Raw genomic sequence first — 25,409 nt, forward strand, 5'->3', positions numbered from 1 at the left:
TAATCGCAGACACCACCCGTCCCAGTTAATCTAAAAATAATACAGAACGAATTCATTTGGGCACATGCCTGGAACATCCAATCTGAAAATGATATCGTAAAGCTCTGAATGGGTCTGTCCATACGTATGTGATGTTATCTAATAATGGACTATCTACAATGGGAGTTGGGAGAAAACTGAAAACACTAGCAGGAGTTGGAGAGTAAAATGGGGTATCAGTGTCTTATTCTCACTGGACTGTTTCCAAGACACAGATAAACATTTTTTACAAAATCAGTCTCCATTGAAAATATGTCTTAGTCCCGGATTGGACTTAATCTGTGTCTGTTTTGAGGGCACTGAGAGCTCGAGAGAGTCAGTGAGGAAGGGGAGAAATATCTATGAAATGTGTTAATGCCATCCACAACTGAATGAGTTTGAATGGGTCCCCTTTCTTAAATTGGTGTGTGTTCTCCAGAAGTAGTGTGTGCCTAATCTCCCATGCAACACATTTTCAATCTTGCAATCACATACAAGCTCCCTGATTGACAAACACACAGTCGCACGCAGCCAGTGTTACCCCTTAGATTAGATACAAATGTAAGACCGTAATCACATTTGAGAGTTACAGTAATAAAGGATAGTTATAACCTTTTATTCTCTCAAGGTGGGTTTTGATCTCTTCCTTTCTACCTTTCTAAACGGCATCCTCTGAGATGAAAAAACCTATCAAGCCATATCCAAATCATAGGTCGAAATAGGAAGAAAATTATTCCTGATTTTCAGTTGTGCATCTCTCTTGACATAACTAGCTGAGGAGCCTAATGAGCAGTACAGTGACAACACGGGGCAGCCCGACGTCACCTTGGTGGATAATTTTTTCCCATTTGATACCGTTTTCTTTGATCAAAGATGAGGGGAATGAAAGAAGCTGCAAAACGCAGTGATTCCCTACAATAAACACTGTTAATGTATCTGTCGTGTGTGTGTGTGTGTGTGTCTTCAGAACGAGGGCAACTCTTCCAGTACCTCTTCCCACTCAGTCTGCTTCGGTTCACGCTGATGGTTTATTTAGAGCTCACATAATTGTCTCTCGTGTGACAAGGGCTGGAAAGAGAGCCGAGACCCTCTTGACTGTTCAACACTGGATATATTTAATTAGCCAATTCACTCTCTGCTTTGCCACCTCAGTGAGCACACAATGTGCCTTTGTATTGTTGCCGCATCAGCACATGGCAGATCCAGGGAGGCAAACAGGGGTATCTACATCTTCTGGGGAGCTTGTAAAAATAACATGACACCTTACGTTGGCAGAGACAATGCTGAATCGTCTCTCATTGTCTGCTATATAACCTATGCAGATAGCTTGTCTTAATCACAAGACAATGGAGAGGGGTAGGCCTGAATAGCTCCAAAACAGAGACAGCAAAAAAATTATCCAGGAATAGAGCTTAGTGCTTGATACATTTGTTCTTTCTGTTGGATCCGTGTTGAGAAGCTCAGCCCCCCCCCCCCCCCCCCTTATACAGTACTGTTATCGTCTACCTCTGATCTTACTATAGACAGATACAAGCTGGTCTGACTCTGCATCAGCTAGGGTAGACCCTGTTACAGTTCCTTGCTGTTGTACAGCTACCAACAAGGACCACCTTATACTGTACCCGTGTTGGGATTCACTATAGTTGTGTCCGTATATTGGTTAACAAAACCATGAGACAAGATGGGTCTGAAAAGCCTCCAAATAGAGCACAAAAAAAGTACAAATCAGTACATTTGGGTAACTTAGTTTTTCATGAAGCTCAGCTCCTGCTATTCAAATCATGACCTTTCAGCTTCCTAACTATAGACATTAAGTGATACTGAATATAACTCTTCCCTTATTCTTAGTAGTGCAGACCCTGTTCCACTTCATTGCCATTCGGTTTACAGTTGCTACCAACAATGACCTCCTTATAGCCCATGGGGATGCACAATGTGTGTCCTATTATTGGCTATGCCCTGTTTATAGAGCCACTGTAAGAGAACATTAAAATCCTCAAAATGAAACTGAATCACACTGGCTTTCCTTGAGTCGAATGGAGCTTTTGAAGAATATTCTGCATAATGTATAATCATTCTGCATCGACCATGTGTTGTCATGTAAAGCTGGCTGATTTTCTAGTGCACATGAATCTAGGGAAGTATTTGTAATTAAAGCTTTGCTAGCTGACATTCAGAAAACTCTAACGTTCGATCTCATAACCAACCACATAATTACTAGCTCTCTGGTAAAATATGTTTAAAAAAAAAAAGTAATTATAGCGGTTATTATAATGACTCTGTCAGCTGATTTTCCCTCTCACACAGCAGTAGGTAGTGTGGTGAGGAAAAGTGGTTGAGAGGTAAAATGAAAAGCCTGTCCAAAAAGGTACCGCCTGTCACAGAGGTTACATACAGTGCCCTCCGTAATTATTGGGACAGTGAAGCATTATTTCCTCTTTTGGCTCTACACTTCCATAGTTTGGATTTGAAATCAAACAATGACTGAGGTTAAAGTGCAGACTGTCAGCTTTAATTTGAGGGTATTTTCATCCATATCGGGTGAACCGTTTTTGTTGTTGCACATAGACCCCCCATTTTAGGGGAGCAAAAGTATTGGGACAAATTTACTTTTGTGTATTAAAGTAGTAAAAAGTGAAGTATTTGGTCCCATATCCATAGCATGCATTGACTACATCAAGCTTGTGACTACAATTTTTTGGATGCATTTGCTGTTTGTTTTGGTTGTGTTTCAAATGATTTTGTGCCCAACAGAAATGAATGTAAATAATGTGTCATTTGAGTCACTTTTATTGTAAAAAAAAAAAAAAAAGAATAGACGGATAATCCTGAAGGAATCGTGAACAATGATGAGTGAGAAAGTTAGACGCACAAATGGGGGGGGGGGGGGGTGTATGATATTTGTGCATCTGTAACTTTGTCACTCATCATTATTCACGATTAATTCAGGATTATCCATAATCATGGTAACAACCACATTCATGCCGAAGTGTTTCGAAACATATTCTTTCCTTATTTACAATAAAAGTGACCCCCCCTCGCGCTAAAAAACATGAACTTCAACACGGGCATGTTAGTCAGATTCACTATTTAATCTGGGCAGGTCATCAATAACTCAGTCATTCCATTGGAATGATTAGTTACAAGTCTTTTTTTTTTTTTTACATAGTCTGCATTACAGCAGCTATCAGGGTCATGTTCAGTAGGACCAAATTGAAGAAACCTTTTCAAAACGTATAACAGAATGATCGTTCTTTTAGGAGGAGAATGCTCGACTCGGAGGTATGCACCAGCTGAACTTGGGCAATGGAACTTGGTTTTCCATTACGTGCGTCTTGAACACAGCCTAAGACAGATAAGTAACTGTACTCTTAGTGTTCCAGTGTTTCTTCTGCTGATCCTCCCTCTAGGAAAGATGAGTGGATCCATGGCTCTTGACCTCTGACATTACAGTCTCATATATGCCACCTGTAAACAATTCAGACAGATCGGGTTAGATCTCTAGTGTAACAATAAGAGATACAGTATTACTTTTCTCACCTGTATATGTAGATTCAGATATACAGCCAGAAAAAAAACATATCTTCATTACGTACAATGAATCTGACTTATGATGAGTATACTGTATGGATTGTGTTAAAACAAACGAAAAAAAACAGTGACATTTAGGTAAACAATGTGTTCAGATGAAATGTGGATATTTTGTCGGCTCGTGGCACATCCTGTCCTCTCTTACACGGTCACATACACGCACACATACAACTTAAAGCCATCTCCTAGTCCTGGTTGTTTGCCTGGAAGAGGGTCACAGCTCTGCCTGACTGGATCTCCTGTGAGACCGCTATATTGGGATGATGGATGAGGGCATTGGCTTCACTCAAGGCTCCCCCCCAAAACTCATGACTCAGCCTGCACACCGCATCAACACTCATTAACACAAATGATAACAAATTAGTCTGTGACGGCAGATTAAGCCCAGAGGTGAACGTGCTACAAAATAGCTAAGCCCCCAAAGAAAAATACAAGGTAAAACGTAGCAAGAAACAAGCTACTATTAATTCCCTTTGATTTAAGAGAGTGAACCTCAACCTCTAACGTTAACGCTTTCAAGTATGTACCTTTGAACCAGCTGCTGTCATTGATAGATGGTTGCAATCAGGGATGCAAACTGGTGAGGACCCAAAAAGGTGACCCTTTTTTTTTGCACTGAAACATGCAACAAACAAAAAATCCTCGCCAGGGAGAAATGCAGGTTTTAACTAATTAAAACAGAGAATATGATCTGCAGGATCAGTCTCTGTGTGTCAAATATAAAGTGGTTCATGTGAACCGAACCCACAGCTAAAAATAATGTAAAGAAAGCAACCCAATGTTATGTGTTGCCTAGACTTTACTGCAAATGACACTCAAGTCTTAAGAAAAAACAACACACTAATATTGCAGTTAGCCTTTATAATAGAACGCTTGTGACCACACACACACACACACACAAATATTGCACTTGGGGGGAAAAAACACCATCTTAAGTAGAAATAGAATGAAACAAACAGGCACAAATTGCTCTATTATAGTGGCCACTATAGACGTCGATCAAGTGAACAAGGCTACATGTGTGCAAAAATAACGTTCACTGAGTAAAAACAATTATAACCCCCCCGTCACTTACGCACACGTGTTACTGTCAAGTTCAACACAACAAAAACTATCTTTGGGCTACACTGCATATTATTACATTGTACACGTTCTGCCTGTGGACATCTGTTCTCCAATGTGCCAGCAAAAGTGAGAAAGAGGGAAAGTGTGTGGTGTTCCTTTCACCTCTATAGCGGCATCCAGGTTAAACCAGGCCCAGTTCCAGCTACACTTGATCCCTGAATTCACTTGTTTAACAAGCAACGGCTCATTTTCACCTAATTCTCTCGTTCCGAAAATTAACCACATACTGTAGAGGGAAAACATTAGTTAACATATAGTGGTTAGTTCGTTAACTAGTTAACATTTCACACATATTTCCAGGGTCCAGTAAGCAACTAACACGTTACAACTTGAGGAACGGCAAGGACTCGTATACTAGTTAATACTATCGCGAATTGGTTACATGCTGGCCACACCGCTTGCATCGTGTGCGTTGCAAAATACATTTTAACATACACGTCATTCAGTGATTGCACCCACACTGCTCGCGCGTGCCAATGGCCGTCTGTGTTGCCAAGGGCTGACACCGTACCCACACCGGCTGCACGCATGCACCATCGTGCTGAAATTCATTTTGTCCCCTCACACCAAACGCGATCAAGACGCATGTTAAAATATCAAAACAAACTCTAAACCAAATATATCCATTTGGGGACAAGTCGAAAAGCATTAAACATTTATGACAATTTAGATAGCTAGCTTGCAGTTGCTAGCTAATTTGTCCAATTAAGCTAGCTTTCTGTTGCTAGCTAATTTGTCCTGTGATATAAACATTGAGTTGTTATTTTACTTGAAATGCACAAGGTCCTCTACTCCGACAATTAATCCACACATAAAAACGGTCAACCCGAATCGTTTATAGCCATCTCTCCTCCTTCCAGGCTTTTTCTTCTTTGGACTTATATACTTAAATCTAATACTTCTTCCACCACACTTTCTCCCTCACCTCAAACTTTCCAAATGCCAGTTGGTTTTCAGTTACTGCTCATGAAGTATGCTTCATCACCTTCTCACCCCCGTCTCTGTGGCCAGGCTTCTCACCTAACATGCTGACCGTGTTGCGTGCCTCGCAAAATGAATTTAAACATGCATGTTATTCAACTATTGCACCCACACTGCTCGAGTGCGCCAACGAGCGTCTGCGTTGCCAAGCGCTAAAATAGAAGTCAGTTCTATTTGTGACGCTGAACACGGTGCAAGTCCTGCCTCTCCCATCTCATTGGTTTATAGAAGCAGATACCCACGTGCCATCTCCTCATTGGTTATACCCACGTGGGTGATTGAAAGATGAACTGAGTTTGGTCATCGTTGTGGTAACTGCAAGCTAGCTAAATTGCCATGAATGTTTAATGCTTTAAGATCTCTCCCCAAATGAATATAATTGGTTCAGTTTGTTTTGATATTTCAACCTGTGTGTCGTGATTGCGTTTGGTGTGGGGGGACAAAATCAATTTGCAAGCTGCCAGTTTGGGTACGGTGTTACTCGTTATTGTTCAGGGGACGCGCTGCTGTAACTGACAAGCTGCCTTTCCAGAGCACGCACTGATGTTGTAACGCATAAATTGGTTGTCTCTTCTTTCTTCAGTCGCGTGCTGCTCTGCATTCTGTTGTTATGTGAACGATTGGCTGAGCTTTAGATAAAGCCAGTATTGCTCCAAACGCGCATCACTCGATCAGCCAGTAGTGACCCCCCCCCAAAAAAACTCATTGGATCTACACAAATCACGTAGGTCACCTATTTCGGATTCAAAACAGCAAATTCCACTGAAAGGTGACTAGTTTTCATCCCTGTGCAATAGTGCCTAGTGGCAGACTTGGTAGTTTACTCCTGCAAACTTAATAATTAAGTGTTTATGTGCATTCTAAAATAACAAACTTTGTTTTTTGTATTGAACACATCTAGTTTTTCTTTTTTAAATCAACAACATTAAATTAGTTAACATATTTGACTACTTCTGGCTAATAATTTGGATTCAAATACCAGCTCAGATCCTTATATCTCTTCTTATCTACTGCGCCAAAGGCTGAACCAAAAGATACAGAAATGTCAGCAACTATCGCTCACTACACCCAATGATTCCTCAGATGTTTATGAACATATTAAAACAACCCTGTGGGGCCTCCCGGGTGGCGCAGTGGTTAAGGGCGCTGTACTGCAGCGCCAGCTGTGCCATCAGAGTCCCTGGGTTCGCGCCCAGGCTCTGTCGTAATCGGCCGCGACCGGGAGGTCCGTGGGGCGACGCACAATTGGCCTAGCGTCGCCCGGGTTAGGGAGGGCTTGGTCGGTAGGGGTGTCCTTGTCTCATCGCGCACCAGCGACTCCTGTGGCGGGCAGGGCGCAGTGTGCGCTAACCAAGGTGGCCAGGTGCACGGTGTTTCCTCCGGCGCATTGGTGCGGCTGGCTTCCGGGTTGGATGTGCGCTGTGTTAAGAAGCAGTTGGTTGGGTTGTGTATCGGAGGACGCACAACTTTCAACCTTCTCTCCCGAGCCCGTACGGGAGTTGTAGCGATGAGACAAGATAGTAGCTACTACAACAATTGGATACCACGAAATTGGGGAGAAAAAGGGGTAAAAAAACAAACAAAAAAAACCAAAAACAACCTCTGGAAAAAGGATCCTCTGGAAAAACTGCAGACGGCGAGGACGAATGGGCGGTAGGAGACTAATGAACAGATATTTTGTGTGCACTCGCAATGCGAACAGTAGATCATGCACACCGGATATGGATGATAAAGGACAAAGGCCAGTTCTGCAGGTTCCCCCTCAGGCAACTTCCAAAGTAATTCAACCGAGGCTTTTAAATGTATCCATAAACAACAAAGGCTTACTAATGAATGACATCACTGATAGAGGTCGAGACATTCACTGTGAAGTCTACTCCAGTACCAGCCGTCTCATCTTTTGAGTGCATGGCTTTCAAAATCACTGTGCTGTGCTGATTTATCGGCCTCCTAAACTCACCCAACTTTCTTGTGGAACTATCTGCGGCTCAATATAAACACTGCCTTGGCCTCCCTACTGGATGAAGTTGCTCCTTTGAAAAACCCACCTGGTGTCTTTCTCCAAATCTTCTCCCTGGTACACTGAGGAGCTACACTCTCTCAAAGCAACGGGCCGTCGTCTAGAACGACAGTATCAGAAAACTGTTGCTAACAGTACATGCGCAGATGTTTGAGCAACATCAGCAAGAACACAAACAGACCATAAATGCAGCTTGGGCAATCTACCTCCCCCAACTGCTCAGGACCTTGCAGTGGTAAACTCCCGGGTGCTGTTCTTTACTGTGAGTAAGCTCCTCCAACCTGACAACAATTCGGTTACCTCAGCCTCCCTAGAACAGTGCAACAAATACCCGTGCTTCTTCCAAAGCAAAACGTAAAACCTCAAAACACCATCCTGTCCTCTCCAGCCCCTGTAGTTGATCTACCCAGTCCTACGCTCCGAGTCAAGGTCTTCCACCTTCACCACAGTCACTGCAGCTGATGTAAGCTGGCTAGAACAATGAGGCCCACCACTTGCTCACTTGACCCTATCCCCACCTCCCTTGTAAACACCTGCTTACCTGCTCTAGAGCCTTTCTTCACAGAAATAATCAACAAGTCCCTCATCCCTGGATGTGTCCCTCCTCAGCTCAAAATTGTTTGCAGTCACAGCAGTACTTAAAAGGCCTGAATATGACCCTAACAACCTCCAGAAATACAGGCCTATTTCCAACCTGCCATTCCTGAATAAGCTCCTTCCTCGAATGTGCCGTTTCTGACCAACTCCAAAACCACCCGGCCACTCACAACCTACTTGAGCCCTTCCAGTTGGGTTTCAGAGCTAGACACAGCACCAAGACTGGCCCGGTAAGGGCCACCAATGACCTCCTCATGAATGCTAACTCTGAGGCTGCCATCATCCTCATACTCGACACGGTCAGCCACACCATCATGCTGGACTGCATGGAGAAGCACCTGGGCCTGTCAGGACCTGAACAGTGTCTCTCTCACTGCTCACTACCAGTTTGTAGCCATCGGTCCTAGTAGGTGAGACAGTTGTGGTCCAACAAGGTGTCCCCCTCAAGCTTGGTTCTGGGGCCACTATTGTTTTGCATCTACATGCTGCCACTGAGAAACATCTTGAGGAAACACGGACTGGGATTTCACTTCTATGCTGACAACACTCAGCTGTATGTCTCCACAAACACCGACAATGCAGTTTAGTTTCCTGCAGAACCTCAAGGATTAGCCCCTTTTTAACATTTTCACCTAAAATGACATACCCAAATCTAACTGCCTGTAGCTCAGGCCCTGAAGCAAGGAGAAAGGAAACACTGACATTTATAGAAATGTGAAAGGAATGCAGTAGAATATAACACAATAGATCTGGTAAAAGATAATACAAAGAAAAAACAACAACCGTTCTTTCGTATTTTTTTAACAATCTTTGAAATGCAAGAGAAAGGCCATAATGTATTATTCCAGCCCAGGTTCAATTTAGATATCGGATACTAGATGGCATCAGCGTATGTCTTAAGTTTTAGACTGATCCAATGAACCATTGCATTTCTGTTAAATTTTGTATCAAGACTGCCCAAATGTGCCTAATTTGTTTATTAATAAACTTTATGTTCAAAATTGTGTACTCTTCTCAAACAATAGAATAGTATTATTTCACCCTAATAGCTACTGTAAATTGGACAGTGCAGTTAGATTAACAAGAATTTAAGCTTTTTGCCAATATCAGATATGTCTATTTCCTGGGAAAGTTTCTTGTCACTTACAACCTCATGCTAATCGCATTAGCCTACATTAGCTCAACCGTCCCGTGGAAGGGACACCGATACTGAAGATGTATTTTTAGACAGAGGTCGTCTTGATTGGCACTCACATCATCATTGACTAAATCAGCATCTACAGCCTTAATATTGATGGTGTCAAGGTCCTCCCCTCCAGTGAGGTTCACAACCTGGGTGTGATATTTAAGTCCGCTCTCGTTTGAAGCCCACATCAAGAGTGTGGCCAAAGTCAAATTTTCCCATCTTTGAAACATTGCCAGGTTACAACCTATGCTATCAAAACCTACAGCTGAGCGACTCATCCAGTTTTATTTTAAAACACCCCTTTTGTTGCCGTAGCTACCAAGTGCCTAAACAGGCTACAATATGTCCAGAATGTGTCCTCACCCACACCTCCCCCCGTGAGCACATCAATCCAGCGCTATTCGACTTCCACTGGCTCCACATATGGTCACGCATCAACTACAAAATCCTGTTTCACACCTACCAACCTATCCTAAACTCTGGACACAAGTACCTGTCTGACCTTGTTCTATCCTCCTGCCTCACACGCCCCCTTCACTCCCTCCAGACCCGTCTCCCTTCAGCAGCCCCGCAGCAGACTAAAAAACTATAGGTGACAGGGCTCACACTATTATGGTAGAGTCTCTTCCAGACATTATTAGTGCAGTGTCTCGGCCCTCCTTGAAAACACAGCTCAAGACAGTGCTGTTCACAAAAGCTTTTCACGGACCTCTACTAATTCCGTCCTCATGTCCTCCGGACCTGATTGATACCTGTGTATAGCTTTGTTTCTTGTCCGTGTCCACGTTCTGTTTCTTTGGATTGTTTTTATTATTTCAAAGAAAATGCCACCTTGGGTGTGAGACAAACACTTTCAATGAAATGAATTATTATTGACATAAGGTCCTGCTACATTCCAAGAATAGTTGTGATGTGCTGATGTACTACCCAGGGGTGAAACGGTTTCTCATCACAGCTTCGTCGTGAGCTCACCGCAGTTACAAATTCTAATAATGGAAATACAATTTCAGCCCGCCTCGTTGAAAAACGTCTACTCTCCTAGGGATATTATATATTTTTTTTAGATACATGAGAGAAACACTTCTTCCCCTACCGGGAGATTGCATTTGCCAGTACAGTTTATTTCCTTTCCATCACTGTACTATGGCTCTTTTTGTCAGAGGTAGTAGTATTCACAGCGGGGTGTTTATCTGTCAGCATTAAAAAGGGCTGATACGACTAGAGAAGAGAAGCCTCAGAAGCTAAATGCTCAGCGTCGGTGCTCTCGTACAGGCGTTCTGTTATCACAACACTCAACATCTTGGCGAGGTGACAGAGGGAATATTATTTACTCCACTTGATGAGAAATATAACTGGGGGGAGGGGGGGGGGCACAAATGACGTGTGAATGGTGCTGCTGAAGTGAAAGCAGTTTGCCTACACTGAAACTGTGTTCTGTAGGGAATAAGGCATTTCTGAAAGTGTGGTCTAAGCTACTGACTGAGGGATTCTGATTGAGGAGTGCCACAGCAACTGACCGAGTAATCTAAATTATGGGGACCAGCCACACTGACTGAGTGTCACAAGCAATTCAGTCTAATACAATACAGTGCTGGTTAGCAGAGAATTCTTCTTCCGACAAATCCCATTTTTCATGCATTCCCTTACCTCCCTCAGGCGCGTGTACCTGAGGGAGGTAAATCGTTTCAACAATACGACACAGGAGTGTGCAAGACATCGTCAGGGTGAGACTTGATATAGATCTAATTTTTCCAGCATGTTGCCCCTTGCCTTTTTCTGTCCAGTTTTTATCTTTCTGTGTGCCTCTCTGTGTGGGAGATTAATGAGCTGGCAAGCGGGGGGGTCTGTGGCAGGGGTGGCACGCTGCACTGGGAGTACTTTACACCCCATTACACCGCAGCACAGCTCGGAGGTGGAACACAACATCCCAGACAACACACCATTCCTCCTCCAGTAATGAGAGGCTAGATCTGGTTAGGAGGGCTAACACAATAGACTGGCACTGGAAGGCCCACTCACCATTTCACATGCCCACACACACACACTATTAGGGCTACATTATCAATTTGGGAGTTTTCAGCCCTCATCCGCTGTAACTCTATCTGACTACGTGATCGCATTACTCTCTGGTACTCCTAGGTCTACAGCAGAGCAGTGAATCCATCTCTCTAGTGGAGGTATTTAAGTGGCTAAATCAGACACTCTTCATCACCCCCCTTGGTCCCTCTCGTCTCTTCCCCATTTTAGTGACATGCAGTCAGTCTAAAGTACCCCCGTCCTAAAACAAGTCCCTTTTCAGCAGTAGCATAATCACTCACGGTCAGGACAAGACATTGATATCCTCGATTTCCAGACTTTCCAGCTGAGTGATGAACGGGACTTGGGAATATGGTAACATGGGGGGAGTATGGCATCGCAACTGTAGACAATTGATGGTTTCTCTGGAATTTTTTTTTTTTTACTAAAAATACTTATTGCAACACCTGGAATGTACAGAATGACTCACTCTTAACACCCTACAAGCCTATCAGACTGAAATACGACAAACTGAAGATAAATGGAAAAAGTAAGGAAAGAAGTTCTCTCCAATCCCCTCCATCTAAGTGGAATTGATAGCGTCTGCCAGAGTCAAAATGAGTTCCTCCTTCCCTGTACAGACCCAGAGGGCAAGTAACAGAGTTTTGTGAAAGAGGGAAGGAACACAAAATATGAGATTGCAGAGCGTGGGAGAGAAAGAGAGTGAGTGCTGAAATATAATAAGCAGTCTCGTAGAGGTTTGGTAACATAGTAGTGGTGGGAAGTGAAAACAGTAACTGGTAAGCATTTTAATCAAAGGGCCCAGAGTCATGATAACTATATAATGAGACAGGAGCCAGTGGCCTTATTTTCAGCCACGTTGAATATGCAGGAGCTCAAATGTTTGATTACATTATTTTTCAAAAATGTTAGGCTACTTCAACTTCTCAAACCTGACGTCGAGCTCGCAGGTGAGTGCTGCTCTGACAGGTAAAGAGGCAGGGATGAGACAATGGTGGTAATTACTGTGCAACTGTCTGGAATGTCTCTGGAGAGTCCCAGGTGAAGTCAGCCAAGTTTACAACTCCTAGTCTTGCCTTGGTGCAAGAAAACTCTCCCTTTTTGTACTGTAGAGGAGACTGTTGTTGTGGGCACTAAAACGTTAGACTGCCCAGCAGTATTGGTGCATTGTATTGGTCCAGCATCTTCTAAGAATAGTTTGTCACAAAATCCCTCTGAACCTCTTTTCGAAAATGTGCTTAATTTTATTAATTTTTTTAAATGGTCGCAACGATAGCTACTAGGGTAGAGGCTGTAAATAATGGATATCAGCCATATGGAATCAAACAGTGTCATGTTCATCCTGCCAAGGGGACAAGCTCTGCCTACATTACCCAGAGGCTCTCTCACCTGGTAGGAGTTCATGGAATGCAGCGACGGAGGGAGACAGGAAGTACTGGCTGTCAGCACCGACAACAGCTCCTGGCACGTGGTCAGGGGCAGTTCTAGGGGGTGGACACCGATGTCCTTCTCCCAGGTGTCTACAACACTGGACACACACAGAGATAAGGGATAGCGAGAGAAAGAAAAATAATGAGACCGAGAGAAAGACACGATGAAAGAGAGAAAATGTACAACACTGCATCAGTCAGAATAATACATAAAAAGTCAAATATCTCCCAGAGGTTCACATCTTCTAGGCAAGGGGACATAAATCCCAGTTTGAAGCATTACGATGCTAATCAAATCATTATAATCTATCACTGGGTAGTGTTGAAAGTTTGAAAGGGATGGAGGAATGAGAAATTGAGGGAGAGATTGATTCCCTGTCACAGGTCGTGGAAGCGATCTAGGTTTTTTCATTACATTTGGCCATCTGTGCAGTGGCTCTGCGACAGACACTCTGAGTTAAAATGCTGATAAGTCCTTAGTATAGAAAGTAACACTCACTTAGTATACAGTGAATGCTACTGCTTTTACAGTAAAGAAAATCCTAACACATACAGCGCTGGTTATAAAACCTCAACGGTCACCCAAGGGTGTAGTGTTTAGGAACCATTGTCCAAAAAGAAACAAATGGGCCGAAACAGGGAGGGACTAACCTGAACTTGTCCAATGAGAAACCCTCGTATTCGTAGCAAAATGTTTTGCTACGGTTTGTACTAATGAAAACACTGCTGGTAGTAAATTTGATTAGTTCTGCAGCCGTCAACTCCACACTAATCAAGTCATCGCCCTCGGTGACAGTCACAATTCAATTAAGCAGAGGCTCACTGATTCTCCTACCAATTAGAGACACGTTACTGGTGTGCATCTCCAACGTCACCTCCAGTGTGTTCAACCAAGACAGACGGTGCTCAGTGACTTACGCGGCTGACTGAATTAAAACATGGTCAGGGATGAATGTCACGTATGTAACAGTATGTAGGGCCTAGAGGAAACAGATGTTTCTCTAACACTTCCCCACCTTCATACAAGCTGTGTCAGCCAACCGCCACGTTGTTTTCTTCCAAAATGTTGGAGGAGCGATCCGGTTTAAGCTAGTGTAGGTCAGGGCTCTCCAACCCCTGAGCTAGTGTCATACTTAAAACAGCAGGCAATTTCCCATCCTACACGCAGTCAACAGCGGTGATGTGCTGAGCTACGCTGTACTGGAGTGCCGTGCGGAAAGAAGTCCTCTCCTTTCATCTACAGTTTGTTAATTACAGCTCTGCTGCCAGTCTGCTGGAGGGGCTGTCACGTTATACGAAGCAAAACAAGACGAAGGTGAAGCGGGAGAGGAAGAAGGAAATCATAACAGAAGAGAAGAATCCTCCTGCGGGGAACTCAGCACGGAGGAACATGGAGCACCCACCACATCTATCCGTGACTCATTTCTGTTCTCAGTTGCAAAACACAATTTTATAATAAAAATAATACCAATAGAACAAATACCCGTTATAGTCAAATATCCTGAACAAACTGCACTGAAAGACAACCCCCCCCCCCCCCCCCCCAACTCAAAAAAAAAATAATCATACTCTATCAGAAATGCAGCAGGAGATGGGTATGTAGGCTGTCTTACTCCTGGTGTGTGCTGGCAGAGGGAGAACAGGGGAGATAGAGAACTTTGACGGCGCTGCCAGCCTCAGTGGGTGATTGATGCTCAGAACACTGGCGGTGGCCGGGAGAGGTGACAGCATCACCTCTGACAGTCAATGACGGAGTGGCAGAGAACGAGGCAATGAGGGAGTCGCTGTTCAGGAGCCAGAGCTGAGGATCAGAAGACGTTATTTAACACTTCACACCCGCTCTGTTAAAGCCACACACACACACACACACACACACACACACACACACACACCTCTTACCAATATGAAGGCTTTTCCATCTGAGGCCTGGATAGAGAAACGAAACACGCTCTGTGAGGAGGACAGCTCCACCAGTCTGGCAGCTATGGTCTGTTCCAGGAACAGTGACCTGTGGAAGAGTAGGGCATGGTTAACCCTCAATAAGAATTCTACCTAGCTATGTCTAAAATAATATTCTACATCGCTCACTGGCATTGTAGCAACAAAAGGTCCTATATTGCATCTGCATAGTGAAAAACTATAGATTTACATCGATTTGCACTTTGAGAAGCTGAGTATCCGAATGATGAGGATGAGTATCCACAGATGTTACAGCAACATGCACCAGTCTGAGAAGCAGCACCATAGTTACCTGTCTGGAGAGGTATCAAACTGGCTGTCTCCCACACTGGGTCTCACCGTCACCTCTGTGATGTAGAGTTTCAAGGTCCCTGCAACGTTTATAGAAACGGTTGAACCAACCCTCATGCAGACAGAACCTGACCTGGGCATCTTTTCTAATGCAATGCAACTTTCTTATGGTTCAAGTCCCAGGGTAAATGATACAAGTGGGAATTGAACTGGCAAATGAAGGGCTGCTGGTCCCATGCCATTCACTGCCTTTGTGCCCTTGAGCAAGGAAGTTAAGCCCTAAAATTGCTCCGGTAGTGCCACTCTAAGGTAGACGCTGTGCTGCTCCCAACCAGTGTGTGTATGTGTGTGTATGACGTTGGGTATTATGACAGCAAATCAATAAATTCCTTTTTTTACAATATACAGTATCTATTCTATAATGACTGTTATGTACCTGGTGCCACAGCCTCTCCCAGGCCGGCTGTGCAGCTCTTACAGGAGACAAGCGTACGCCTGCGGTTGGGTTTCTACAAAAAAGAACAGAAAAATACTAAATAAAGCTAAAAGACAACACACAGTTCTAATTTAAGTTCCTCCAAAACGGAAATCGATAACCACAATCAAACAACCTAAAAAGAGGAGAGAGCAATGGGCAGGCATAATTCTTCTCCTCGTCCCTCTTTCCACTTCCCATCCACTCAACCACAGCCACACTAAAAGGCCCAGGCTGAGCCACAGATAGTGACTAATAGATGGAGAGCGAAATCAATCCCACTCCAGATAGTGATGGAGCGAGAGAGAGAGAGGCAGAGAGAGTGAGAGAAAGAGAGGCAGAGAGAGAGAGAGAGGCAGAGAGAGAGAGAGAGCGAGAGGCAGAGAGAGAGAGAAAAAAATAAGTTTGGCTTCAAACACCAGGCCTGGCTGTAGGCTCGGGTTAAAGTGGCTCACGATGTGTGTTGATGTGCCCGTCTGCCCGCCTCCTCAAGTTTCCTCTCTAAAAAGAGAGTGCTGCTAGCTGCTGCTGCTTGTGAAGTAGAGTGTGTCCATCTCATCCTGCCAGTCTCAGGCCCAGTGGGATGGGGGTATACAGATAGTCTCACACTAACAAGGAGCCTGAAGCACAGACACTGCTGATGTAACTACAGTACACTTCCCGACAAACATGAGGGAAACTTTTGAAAATGACCAATGTTTTAGCTTTACTTTTCGGTAAGTATACAGCACATTGGGGAGGGAGTGAGAGCGAAGTGAAATGCCAAAATCCTAAATTATGTTTCTAACGAACATCAACGTGATGATCAAGGCTAAAACGGCATTGATCTTCTGCCACGGACGTTCCTTCCTCCCTTGCCTCCTCTCACCGGTGTGTCCTGATTTTGACCATCAGCCATTTTGTTGGTGATGGGGCTGAGCTCCTGGGTGAGAGTCTCCTCACAGCCTCTATCCAGGGGCACAAGGAGGTGAGTGTCGCCCAGTAAACAGTCCTCCGCTCGGGGCAGCAGCTTCAGGTTGGCAAAGGGGTCCGGATGGCAGCACCAGTCATCCACCAGGGAGCTCCAGTTGCAGTTGGGGAGAGGGAGCACTCGCTTGAACACCCTGAGAAAAATCAATGACATTACATTGCTATACAATGGAGACTATTTGTACTGTGATGAAATGAATTGATAACTTCAATCAAAAACCTATTTGCACGAATCAATCAAAAATATATTTGCATTAACAGGGAAAGCTGGGCAATATTCCAATTTTACCCATTTTCCGTGACAATGTCACAAACATATGTATTCGCTACGTTTTGGCAGGTGTGTGTGGATGTGCATGTATCCACCTATCCAATGTCAACATGACATTGGGAGATGAGACAGAGCACAGCATCGTCCTTTAGCTCAAACAGCCATCCATCTCCCTGACTGAACCCATCTTCTCCACTACTGTGAGCGGCACCACTTCCTGTGTCTGAACGGAGGACGTAAATGAACCAACAAACCAACTTCCTCCCTGTGGTCGTCTCACCTCTCTTCCAGCACCCTGGTCCCACAGGACTGGCAGTGGAAGGAATAACTCTCTCGGACCTGCAGCCTCTCCATCACACTCCCCAGGGCCCCTGTTAGGAGAGAGTAGCCACAGAGCACATAAACAACTCTTATCGACGGAAAAGAGCTTCACCTCGAGACAGAGCAAAACTCGATAAACAGAGTGAACACGGACAGAGAGATGAAGGCCTGGGGTATTAGGGGTCTGGGCCCATATCCACAAAGCTTTTCAGAGGAGTGCTCAAAAACAGATTCATTGCCACCTTTCTTCCAAGCTGCTTTCCCCTCTGCCAGTCCGCCACCACCCCAGTGTTTATCCAATTTACCCCCGTAGATCAGATATCTTTGTGGATACGGGCCCTGTTCTCTCTGGGAGAGAGACATGGGGGGAATCTCCTCCGGTTCCCAGGTCAGTGCAGTGACTCTACAGTTAATATAAGCAAGACCTGATGGAGTGAGACAAAGTAAACCCAGGGTGTATTAATTTGACACCAAACGGAAGAAAACAGACTGACTACCTGAACCAATAAGAAACTCTAGTTTTGTTTTCCGTTCCCTGCACAGTAGCACCAAAAACATGCACTCAGTTCTTTCTCAGGGAAGATGGTAGAGTATTAATCCACGAAAAATCAGGTTACAGCTGATTCAGGTCAAAGATTCACAGTGTCTGTATATCCATCAGTGGGTGTAGTTTTAGGCACCAGACATGACGGGCAAATTACTGAGCTCATGACTCAGTCCTTTATAGATCAGTACTGTGTGGGCTGATCAGGCTACAGGGGAAACACAGGAGGACTCCTCCACTGTCTCAGTTCGAGGGAAGGCTTCACAGCCACGGAGTAACTGACTCAAGCCAGATGAGAATATATTATATAATCAGCCATAAATAAGAAATGATCTACTGATACTGTTCTGTCTTACCTGAAGTGGAGATGGTAATTAGGCTATGATATGTGAGAAACAAACATTTACATGGGAGTAATTCTGTCTCTGTTTGTTGTGTGTGTGTGTGTGTGTGTGTGTGTGTGTGTGTGTGTGTGTCCATACAGCTAGCCTCACCATTACCTGTGTCATCTGTGTGCTGGTCCACATTGAGGCGCATTCTGAAGTGTATCTCATCTCCTCTTTCAGGTGCCTCCCTGCAGGAGCCCTCCACGAGGCTGACCCCTGCTGGCAGCTCCACGATTAGCAGGCCCCGAGGAGTCCGGATGTGGAGGGACGAATCTCCTCCTGTAACCCTCACCTCTGCATAGCTCTTCGCCACATCTCTCCTGAGGGAGGGACAGACAGACAGACAGGCAGACATGGTGTTCAGCAACATGTCATATTTTGATACGGACAGGTAAACCTGGTTACAAAACATATACAATTGGATTAATGATTCAGCGTAATGGCAGGCCTCTGCGCAATGGCTGAGACACAAATGGGACTGCGTTCCTTGACAAGTGGATGACAAACAAGTGAATGGTAGACCAGTGTGTGTGTGTGTGTGTGTGTGTGACAGTACTAAAGTCATTTATCATAACCTTCCAACTTGTCCTTATCCCCCTCTACCTCCTGCCTGTTGCTGTCTCAGCTCAAAGTAGAAGTCTAATGCGTTAGAGGAACGTTTGCAGAGAGAGGATTCACTCACTGCTCTGATGGAAGAAGGGCAAAGGAAAACAGCCGTAGGCCAACTGAAGAGATAGAGGGAGAGGGAAATAAAGCGATATATATTGTGTGTGTGTGTGTGAGACAAAGGAAGAAAAAAATAATAAAATGGTGTGTAGGGTAAAGTGCATGTACAATATTTGGCTAATCCAGATATTTTTTTCTCTTGCAGTGACAGCCCTGATGCACTGATGCACGGAAGATACGTTGCCCTCTGCTCAATCTCTGGGTTCGATGCAATTATTTTCACTAGCCATGCAATGCGTCTCTGTCCATGCTTGACACAAGTGCTGTCGCCCAGGAAGAAAAACATTACCCAGCGAAGGCCGCTTTAAAATCACAACTTGGTTGGCTGCATTGAATTCTCTCACTTCCAACCGAGTGGAGGAAGCAACAGCAAACAACTGGAAGGAACTATAGCCAGGAACCACAGTAGCAGCCTGTCACACCAGACAATACACAAGCGACTGGTAAAACAAGAGTCTCTAAACAGTAAACCAGCTCTTTTTAACAAGATATTATCCAACTATAGAACAATTAGGCAATGCAGCAAAGCACAGACTAGGCTATAGGCCTAACCTACAGAATCCCACACCAATGTTTACAAGTATCAAATGTAGAGGCTCCCAAAGGATCCAGCACCTGGACACGATTCTATTTATGGTGCATTTTCATTCAGGATTTACCCAAGTGTTTAACCCGAAAGGCTTAGACTTTTCTATTTCCTGCTACACGGGACAGCACCCGTGTCTCACTAGGCCATGACTAGACCTGCTCTCACTTGGGGGAAAAGCCAGGCCACTGGAACTTTTCAGACTGCATTTACATAACAATGGCTAACTTTAACACTTTCTCACAAATAAACTGTCTTAATTACCTATGCAAAGGCGGTTGATTCTGTTATTTTTTATTTATTTAACTAGCCAGGGACAGTTAAGGACAAATTATTTACAATTGACGACCTACACCGGCCAAACCCGGACGACGCTAGGCCAACTGTGTGCCGCCCTATGGGACTCCCAATCACGGCCGGTTGTGATACAGCCTGGATTCAAACCAGGGTGTCTGTGCCTCAAGCACTGAGATGCAGTGCCTTAGACCACTGTTCCACTTGGGAGACACTTAAGTGAGAAGAGTGTACACTTATTTTCAGAGATGGAAAGATTCGTTAAATTCATAAAATATGGATTTAAGCCAACAATTTTTTTTAAATCCAATTTATGTCAATTTATCTCAAGTCTGAATAGGGCCCTAAATGCTGCTTTGGGTATAGTTGAAAAGCAGCAGAGCCCTATTAAAACAAAACATTATGACTTACGTCAATGTTTTATGGACTCAAGTTCATGTTAAGTCTGACTCACTGCCACAGCTTGAATGGCCCATTTATTTATTTATTTATTTATTTTAAATTTATGAAAATGTTAATTTCCTACTCCACAACCCCACCTGGTGTCAAAATATAGCATTACATCCACGAGAACATGTTGGCCCAATAGATGAATAAACATCAGCGAAGCTCAACAGGTAGGCTGTAGGCCTAATGTATGTGTGTGTGTAGAGAATATCTGAATTGCTTTCATTTGCTAGACTAATTGTAACCAAATATCCAAACGGAGATTCACTGAAAACAAAAATCGGACATTGACTGATTTATCAAGATGAGCTCCCACGCGTAACCCAAGACAGGCAATGACGCTGTCTCAATCAAAACGGTGCTGGTATTATCAGTTGACCACATTCGGCAATGGCTTTGCATTTATTATAAACAGTGGTGTAGTGCAATATTTTAGGTTGCCTAACGGAGCGTAATTTTGTATTACGTCACTCCTGAATGAAAATTGGCACCGATATGAAGCCTATTGTATAAAAATCATTTTAGAATATACATACAATGCATCATCCAAATTACACGATTATACCGCGTAGGCAATCACAGTATGTACGTGGCTCAAGGAAAACGCTCTATTTTTTAAATCCTAAAACACCAATTACTATAAATTAGGCCGTCTTCGCGATTCGTTCGTGAATGATAATCCTTCACGTTTTACATTTTAAAACACCCATGCTGCATGCATGCCAACCATTTAATCCCAATCCGTTCCATGGGAATATTCATTTCGACCTTCTAGGGATGGCTAACCGGCCTAACTACTATTTAATCGAATTTTCTAGCAGATGGAGTTCCAACAGAACAAAACAAAAATGCAACAACTTCAGCACGATTATCTTAAAACGGACATAAAAAATAGGTGTTTTTTGGTATAACAGTAACCGGATATTATCTATGCCATTATGTTTGTCATGTAGAATACTAATTAAATCATCAAAGTGATCTTCGAGAAGTGGCGGAGCGTCGCTACGCACCAGCAGCACTACACCCCTGACTATAACGGTTGGATGACTTCGGGTGTTATACGTAACCACCGCTCTATGAACGGAGTGGTGCATTCAGTTGACGAACAGTAGTACAACTGTTTTACACCATTGCAGCAGCGCAAACGATTCGTGGTTGACCCAAAATCATCCAGGTCCTGATGAAGTCCCTGATGTAGGGCTCGGAGTTGATGTTGTACAAATGTAGGCTAAGAATCACACGTGTGTGTGGTCCTTGAGATGTTAAATACATGTATATGCGTTTGTTCACAGGAACGCGTCCTCAAACCTGTCCTGCTAGCGCAACCAGCCGACATTAGCTAAGACTAGATACCTAGCTAGTGGTAGCTTACTATTTCGCAAATAATTACCAGATAACAAGAAGACCACTTTGCAACCGCTTCCTTAGTTCGAGAAACACTCCAGGTCCTTTGGCATTTTCGCCCATGGTGTGTGTCGTTATCTTCTATTGCTCGCAATGGCTAGCTGGCTAACCTGGTTTAACAACGAAGACACGTGCAGTTGACTTTTCGCTCTAATACAGGTAACGGAGTCCAAAGCGAATTGGCTTCGTACATCTGATTGTCAGTATGGCGAATTAAAGCAAATGTAGCAATACAAATCATCAGCCTATAAATTTAAAACAGCAAAGACTTCTACGGCATATATTTCACTAGCTATCAACACGAGCCGGAACCTTTCTACCGCCAGGAGGGATTGCAGTCGGACAAATGAAGGAGGCGTACAAGCAATCTGCAACGCAGTCTGGGACAATTGTGAACGCGATTGTTTGGCTCTGTGAACCTGAACGTAGGGCAGGTGTGGTTTTGATGTTGGTTTGTTTTTCAAGCAAAGACATCGATACCTTGAAATATGTAGGATACACTTATTATTTAACCCGTGAGCGTTGTATGCTTACTTGACAAGTGACACGGTTTAACCGAGTCGACGTCGGGGGCCCGGCAGCAGCAACAACATCATCAATAATACGGACATAGCTATCAAGGATACATTTCCCACTGAGCCATTTGGCGCAGGCTGAATTTTTATTTAATTTTTAATTCGTCAAGCGGGATACATTTACTGACAGTGTGGGTTTACAAATATCCTTCTAACGGTAAGCATTTATCGTCGGCTGTCGCGGCCGATAAATAAGACAGTCGTTGCTACGCTAGTTTCGGGACACAACATCGGGAGTTAGTCAGGCTGTAACGTTACGTCTAACTAAGTTACTTGGTACTATTGTAGCCACCTGGGTGTTGTATCGCTGCCTTGGCTGAGTTAGCAAGCTAGCACATTTAACTTACATGGAGGGCAGGTTTCGATATTGCTGACCACGCAGGACTTATTACGATAGGTGATGTCATTCATGTTTGGTTGCGAGTTATGTCCGATGCCTTTAAGTGTTTAACGTTGTTGGCTATAGAAATTAATTATATTTTTTGTATCCATCTTGTTAAATAGATGACTTGCTAGATAGTTTGATCTAGCGTTTTATAATTTGCATGTCATTGTATTGTTCTTGTTAGTATATCTAGTAGGTGTGTCGTCCTAAAATTAGGCTGTCTCTTTCCAAATATTTCAACTCGTGACAACTAGCTAGAGATCCATATAGATGCAACTACAAACACCAGGGCTGTCATTTAGTTTCCTGTGTCCCCCACCCCACCAAGAACACATTTCATTGTGAGGCATTGGGCAGGGCTGACATGTGATGCATGTACTGTACCACTCAGGTCTGTCCCTTCCCTGATTACCAGGTGGGAGGAATTTAGGTTTCTGCCTTGGATAAAAATTCCATGAAAAAATCAGTTTTTGGTGAAAGGATGACATTGTACTGGCACTCCCTATATATAGGCATGTTATTTTTACTTTGTTTTATTTTATTTGCTGTTCACTGTGCCACTTTCTTTATTATTTTTAATCTTTAACTCTGCTCTGTTGGAAATGGACCCATAAGTAAGCATTTCATTGTTAGTCTACACCTGTTGTCTACGAAGCGTGTGACAAATAAAATGTGATTTTATTGTAGTTGGAACCCAACCCTCTCATGTACATCTCTTTGTTCACTTGACTTCTATAATGTCTGTTGAAGCACATCTATCTACCTCTCCCATCCCCAAGGCATCTGTTTCACTAAGACATGTCTGGAGGAAGACACCAATGATTTAGCACTATCTTCACATACCAACATTAACCTTATCAAATTCTTGTAATCTGTCAGACTTTGCTCCTAATTAACATTTGTCATTTGTACATGACTGGTCAATAAACAGCTCCATCTGTGCACCATCATCAACCCATGTGCTTCTCCTCTGTAACTCTCATTCTGACAGATTGACTGGCGCTGGCCTGCACATTAAGGACACGTAGTTTGAGACTAATGCTTCCATACGTAAAGTTCTGATTAATCCACTCACTATGACTCAGAGTAACGATACCCCCCCCCCCCCCCCCTCTCTTACCCATTCACTCCAGGTGTGATGTGTGTATGTGAGCCTGGTGTTGGCAAGTAGCTGAATAACCACCCAGGAGGATGAATGCAGAGGAAGTGGAGCTGCTCAGTGACTCCAAGTACAGGAATTATGTGGCGGCGGTGGACAAGGCCCTCAAGAACTTTGAGTACTCCAGCGAATGGGCAGACCTCATCTCTGCACTGGGCAAACTCAACAAGGTAACGACCACAAACATTTACCTGTTTGGATATTTCACATATGTACATTTTGGTTTGGAATGGATACACAATGACCACATCCGCAATTAAAACCGGATCTGCATAGTCTCTAATGCACTAAATGCATATATTTTTACCGCCAGCTATTGTGGAAAGATATGGATTGATCTGGTACCCCACGTCTGATGTTTGAATCTGTTTCTCAGGTATTGCAAAGCAATGCTAAGTACCAGGTGGTGCCCAAGAAGCTGACGATAGGCAAGCGTCTGGCTCAATGCCTCCACCCAGCTCTGCCCAGCGGGGTGCACCGCAAGGCCCTGGAGACCTACGAGATCATCTTCAAGATCATTGGGCCCAAGAGGCTGGCCAAAGACCTCTTCCTCTACAGGTACTGACTAGGCTACAGGATGTCAACACTTGTTTAGGACAGTAGTAGTAGTAGAGAAGTACAGTAGCTTTATTGTAACTGGCGAACATGTCATAAACTGAATTTGAACTAGTAAAGTAAGTAAATAAGCCTTGTCCAAGCCAGAATGGTCCATAGGGCAGAAGCCTGTTGCTCCTGTTTCTATAGCGTGAGGCAGCTTGATGTACAAGTACACCCCCTGAACAGAACGCTAGTCTATTGCAGGGCCTTACCCTTAATCCATCTCCTTTGAACTAGTAAGATAATAAAATTAATGCATGTGGATTTTGTTCAATAGTTATTTTTCTTCAGTTGACCTATCAACCCTATAATTTCCCCTTTACTCTATTACCCCACCGCCTAAAACCTCTACCCTGCTTTCTGTTTCAGCTCTGGGCTGTTCCCTCTACTCTCCAATGCTGCTATGTCTGTGAAGCCAGTGCTGTTGGGCCTGTATGAGACCTACTACCTGCCCCTGGGAAAGACCCTCAAACCTGGCCTGCAGGGGCTCCTGACTGGGGTACTACCAGGCCTGGAGGAGGGCTCTGAATACTATGATAGGTAAGAGATGGAGGGCTGGAGAAAGAGAAATGGATGTCATTGAATGAAGTGAATTGCTAATTACGAGAGAAAAAATACAAATATATATATTCAGTCAGAATCAGCCTTAGTAACAATTCAATCATCTGGGATTCAATTGTCTTGTCAATGTATGCAACCCAAATGAATTGATTTCAATTTGATGCAATCCTCTCCAGGACCAACACGTTGCTGGAGAAGGTGGCTGTGGCGGTGGAGCAGTCGGCCTTCTACAGCGCCCTCTGGGGCAGCATCCTGACCAGCCCCGCCGTGCGTCTGCCCGGGGTCACCTTTGTTCTGCTACACCTCAACCGCAAACTCTCCATGGAGGACCAGCTCTACGTCATGGGCAGTGACATCGAGCTCATGGTACACGAAAAGAATAATCGTTTTCAGAGACCCTTATCTTTTTCCTTTATCCCAACCCCCCAAGAAAAACACACACACACACACACACACACACACACACACACACAC

General features: G+C 44.0%; 2 protein-coding genes across 10 annotated transcripts in view; one reads left to right on the forward strand and one right to left on the reverse strand.

Annotated features, from left to right (window-relative positions):
• Nucleotides 1-3,089: 3,089 nt before the first annotated feature.
• ube3d (ubiquitin protein ligase E3D) lies at nt 3,090-21,982 on the reverse strand. Of its 3 annotated transcripts, none has more exons than XR_005043583.1 (10): nt 21,645-21,982; nt 18,316-18,521; nt 17,231-17,321; nt 16,579-16,813; nt 15,672-15,744; nt 15,237-15,315; nt 14,885-14,993; nt 14,555-14,786; nt 12,945-13,083; nt 3,090-3,486 (listed from the first exon to the last, which is right to left on the reverse strand). XR_005043583.1 is itself a non-coding variant. In XM_036973905.1 (10 exons), the coding sequence occupies exons 1-10, from the start codon at nt 21,719-21,721 to the stop codon at nt 3,466-3,468; spliced, it is 1,218 nt and encodes a 405-aa protein (XP_036829800.1). In that variant the 5' UTR covers nt 21,722-21,982; the 3' UTR covers nt 3,090-3,465. The 3 variants fall into 3 exon arrangements, 2 of the variants coding, with proteins under 2 accessions (XP_036829800.1, XP_036829801.1); XM_036973905.1 differs by having other exon boundaries at nt 14,599-14,786; XM_036973906.1 differs by lacking the exon at nt 14,555-14,786.
• The window catches only part of LOC110518918 (protein dopey-1), a 40,548-nt gene continuing 37,098 nt past the window's right edge, over nt 21,960-25,409 (forward strand). For 6 of the 7 annotated variants that reach the window (XM_021596285.2, XM_036973904.1, XM_021596311.2 and 3 more), the window contains exons 1-5: nt 22,004-22,390; nt 23,752-23,947; nt 24,154-24,335; nt 24,744-24,914; nt 25,112-25,301. In XM_021596285.2, coding sequence (XP_021451960.2) covers nt 23,810-23,947; nt 24,154-24,335; nt 24,744-24,914; nt 25,112-25,301 — 681 coding nt within the window. In that variant the 5' untranslated portion in view covers nt 22,004-22,390; nt 23,752-23,809. Of the gene's footprint in view, nt 22,391-23,751; nt 23,948-24,153; nt 24,336-24,743; nt 24,915-25,111; nt 25,302-25,409 lie in introns of all 7 variants that reach the window. The other variant, XM_036973902.1, reaches the window with a different exon arrangement.

The sequence above is a fragment of the Oncorhynchus mykiss genome, chromosome 3 (assembly GCF_013265735.2).
Source record: "Oncorhynchus mykiss isolate Arlee chromosome 3, USDA_OmykA_1.1, whole genome shotgun sequence".
Lineage (NCBI taxonomy): Eukaryota > Metazoa > Chordata > Actinopteri > Salmoniformes > Salmonidae > Oncorhynchus > Oncorhynchus mykiss.

Excerpts from the sequence above, each read along its gene's own strand:
- ube3d (XM_036973905.1), bottom strand. The coding sequence starts at position 21,721 with ATGGGCGAAAATGCCAAAGGACCTGGAGTGTTTCTCGAACTAAGGAAG. Across the intron at positions 14,787-14,884 it reads ATGGAAAAGCCTTCATATTG|CTCTGGCTCCTGAACAGCGA; the intron begins GTAAGAGGTGTG and ends TCTGATCCTCAG. Across the intron at positions 13,084-14,598 it reads TCTGCCAGCACACACCAGGA|TGTTGTAGACACCTGGGAGA; the intron begins GTAAGACAGCCT and ends GTGTGTGTCCAG.